This window comes from Gavialis gangeticus, unplaced genomic scaffold (genome assembly GCF_001723915.1).
Source record: "Gavialis gangeticus isolate Ggan-Ray unplaced genomic scaffold, GavGan_comp1, whole genome shotgun sequence".
Lineage (NCBI taxonomy): Eukaryota > Metazoa > Chordata > Crocodylia > Gavialidae > Gavialis > Gavialis gangeticus.
This window is the reverse complement of record NW_017728992.1, coordinates 206,176,658-206,180,558: the sequence shown is the minus strand read 5'-3', so window position 1 is coordinate 206,180,558 and position 3,901 is coordinate 206,176,658. Positions and strand designations below refer to the sequence as shown.

At 56.8% G+C, this 3,901-nt stretch overlaps 1 protein-coding gene across 2 annotated transcripts in view; it reads right to left on the bottom strand.

The window, feature by feature from the left end:
• The window catches only part of ADGRB1 (adhesion G protein-coupled receptor B1), a 451,386-nt gene that overhangs the window by 262,126 nt on the left and 185,359 nt on the right, over positions 1-3,901 (bottom strand). For both annotated transcript variants that reach the window (XM_019528237.1, XM_019528238.1), the window contains exon 4: positions 926-1,033. In XM_019528237.1, coding sequence (XP_019383782.1) covers positions 926-1,033 — 108 coding nt within the window. The remainder of the gene's footprint in view (positions 1-925; positions 1,034-3,901) is intronic.

Genomic DNA, 3,901 nt, shown 5'->3' with positions numbered 1-3,901 from the left:
AATTCCACACTCCCCGAAATCTAGGTCACCGCACTGGCTCCCTGCGATGCCGCCTCGCCTCGCCTGTTCAAAAGCAGAGCCCGCTCCAGCGGCCTGCGGGCAATGCTTTTAACCCGCAGCTGGTGTCAGCGCTGCTCAGTTATGCGCCAGCTCGAGCTCCTCCAGCAAAAGGCAGCAGGACAGAGTCAGGGAGGGCGAGGAGGAGCTGGGAACCTCGCAGGAGCAGCAGAACTGCATGCAAAGCCCCTTGGTCCATCCAGCCAGGATGCCACCCATTGCAGCAGCAAACCCAGACCCAAAACAAAAGGCCCTAGACCAGGCTGCTCCCAGAAAGTGGGGTCCCCCTCTTCCCCAGTGTGACCGACCACACTCAGACGTGACATCCCACGTGCAACTGCAGGCCTTCGGGCACCGATGCACCCAAGGAGAGCGGGTATTGCAGCAAAGAGCATGGCCCCCGTATCTCCCAGTAAGGTCAGCTTTGGCTTAATGGACCCTGGATGACAGGAGCTGCTGATGTGCATCAGATGTACAGCCAGTGACTTGCAAGCGGGCAGGGTGAAGGCAAGCGGATTGGGGTTAGTGTATAGCATCAGTCTGGACCCCGGGGGCTGCCTACAGCCGCTCCCATTCACCTCCATGGCGAAGCTGACCCTCCTCTCTCTGTCTTAGCCCATCTCCATCGTGCCCTGACACCACGCAGATGGGCGCCAGGACAAGCCCCGCAGAGAGAGCGGGACGGGATGAGACTGAGTGACAACGTAGCCCCCATATCTGGGGCTGGCGGCTTGGTGACCCCATGTCCGTCAACCTCAGAAACAGCTGGGCCTGGGGAAGAGAGGAGCGAGCCAGCCACACTACCCTGACCGCTGCCTAGTGCTCGGGTCCCCGGAGCAGGAGGCAGCCGCCTTGCTCGGGAGCTTACCTATTTGCGGTGCCGGGTACCCGTACTGCTGCAGCTCGTCGGCGTCCTCTCGCTTTCTGTTATCTGTGGACCTCAGCGATTGGCTTCTGGAATTATAGCGTCCATTGGCTATGGCGAGGCAATGGGTCATGTAAATAAACCAGGCTCACGCTGGAAGATCTTTCACTACAAGGTTACATTCGTCACACGACAACAATCAGCGACCGCCGGTTCACGAGAGCATCGGGCCCAGGATCCCGGACCCGGGGCTTTGCCCCCCGACCCCGCGAGAGGTGACGTCCGGAGCTGGTCCGTGACCTTTGTCCCGGGGAGCGATCCACGCAGGGGCTCTGCCAGGAGGAGCACTTGACTGCAGGGCACCGGCCTGCCCCCAAAAAAGCAAAAGGGGCATTTCCGTGGCAGTTTGCTGACCTTATAGGCCATGTGGCAAGCCCGTTTCTCCACCGTCCCCTAAGGGGTCTGCTTACCTTTGCAATGCACTGACAAGCCTCCTTTTCCTTTGTGAGGAGCTCTGAGATCTGGGATGAAAAGCACTATCTAGAGACAAGCACGGCTGTGGGGTGACGTACTTAGTCCCTCTGAATCTGCAGCGCTCCCTCCCTCCCCACCATCAGGGCAGCGAGGGATTGCGGGGAGAGGGCCCCTGCCATGCAATGGGCAGAGCTGGCAGATCCGCGGCCTCTCTAGGGAAGAGCTGGAGCCACCACCGCTTGAGCTAAAGGACAAAAGTCCCGATGCAAAGGACACGGAAATCTTTCCTCTGTTTCACGGGCCCTTGGTGTCAGGCCATGAAGGCTTGCCGTGTGCACAGATGCACTCAGGAAAGCCCCCGGTCCCTCTGCTTCCACAGCCAATTCAAGTACCTTGAATGCTTCCCTCCTGCCTGCTCGTGTCCACACTAGATCCTCCGGTTTCCCCGCCCGACTCCGCTCAGCTCAACCTGCCACACAGGCAAGGCCTGGACATGGTGGCCAGCCGGGAAAGGAGACTGATGCATGCCAAAGCCTGGACCAGGGAGCGGGGAAGTGCTGGAGGAGAGATGCCCCAGGCTCGAAACTCTGCTCTCGGTGTCTCCGAAACCACTCCGCAGCATTTCAGGTTCACAAGAGCGAGCAGGATTTGGCCCCAGAAACTGCTTTCTTTCCAAACAGAAGCTCCGGGGACCAGGCTCTTTGCACAAAACAATCACTTGTCCTTTCACCAGGTAACAAAGCCATGCCGGGAAGCCTGGGAAAGCTCCTAAAAGTTAACAAAGCTTCCAAGCCCCGGCTGCTGTGAGCTAGCAGCTACCACCAAGCGAGGGAAAGCAGAGGAGGGAGAGAGGAAGGATTTAGCAAGCCCCTGCCAGGAGCCTGCCTTGGTGAGAAGCAGCTTGGTTTGCGGGGGAGCCCAATCTGCGCTGCCTAATTAAAGGGCAGTTGGAAAGTCTCCCCCTCATCTCCTTCCCCCACAGCCACCCAACGGCAGAGCCCTGGCATGGCACAGCCGGCAACACAAAGACCGATGGCAACGAGCAGCGTCCGGCTGCCCACTACCTCCAAGACATGCGGGATGCAACACTCGAGGTACCACTTAGTCCTGATCCTGAGCTATGGGCGGCATGGGCCCAGCCTCCATCTCAGACTGAAATACTGCAAAATCCATTGATATCCTACCCTGCGATTTTGGCCTCTACCTACCCTTGACCCCACCCTCCTGACCCTCCCTAGTTATGCCCCCAGTTCAGCCCACATTAAGCCTCCAGGCTGAAATGGGTCAAAACCAAGAGGATCCTCTAGTCATTTCCAGGTGTCGGCCCACGGAGGTCACGCAGACTGGGAGCAGGCATGGGGCTGAGCATGCGGGTGGGATATGGGGGGTTAATGGGGACCTCAGAAGCCGTCACAGGGAGCATGAAGTTAAAAACTCAGGGTGCGTCTACACATGTGCTTTAATGCACATTAGTCTATTTAATGCGCATTAAAGCATCACAAAAAACCTGTGCTCTTTAGCTAATGTGCATTAAAATAGGCTACTGCACACTTTTCTAGTACTTCACAATGGAGGTATTAGATTTAATGTGCGTTACCAAACACACATTAATTGAATGTGTAGACGTGCCATCAGAGCTTAAAGCACCTTGTATTTTGGGGCACGGGGTTGAGCGGACAGAAAAACAAAGGCGATTCCATCTATCTCCCTTGTCTCCCATATCATTGGCAAGGACTTTCCAGAGCTAAGACACAGCTGCTGTCTCAGTGACTCGGGGATGCAGAGGGGCAGTCAGGAAGGCCAAGGCGGAGATGGGACTGGGACTAGCTTCCCGGATCAAGGACAGTAAGAAGTCCTTTTTTAAATACATAGGGGGCAAAAAGAAGGTACCGGGTAACGTGGGGCCCCTGCAAGACATGCTAGGAAATTTGGTCGTCACACCAGACGACAAAGCTAATCTATTTAACTACTTCTTTGCCTCCATTTTCCTAAGCAGAGACTGGATCAGGCCCCCCACCGGGCCACCCTCAGGCCCCAGCAGAGGCGCCCCCAGACCCAGGGTCAGGAAGGATCTAGTCAGGGAACGTCTGGAGGGACTGGATGTATTTAAATCAGCTGGTCCGGACGATCTCCACCCCCGAGTGCTGAGGGAATTGGCTGCGGTCATTGCAGGACCCCTGGCACAGCTGTACGAGCACTCGTGGTGCTCTGGTGTGGTGCCAGAGGACTGGAAGAGGCCAACGTGGTTCCCATCTTCAAAAAGGGGAGGAAGGAGGACCCGGGAAGCTATAGGCCAGTTAGTCTTACCTCGATCCTGGGCAAGCTTTTTGAGAGAGTTATCCTGGCGCATGTCCATGAGGGGCCGGGGGGGAGATTATGCTTAGGGGCAACCAACACGGGTTCATTAGCAGCAGGTCCTGTCAGACCAACCTGGTGGCCTCCTACACCCAGGTCACCAAATCCTTAGACGCAGGGTAGCAGTGGACATCGTCTTCCTGGATTTTC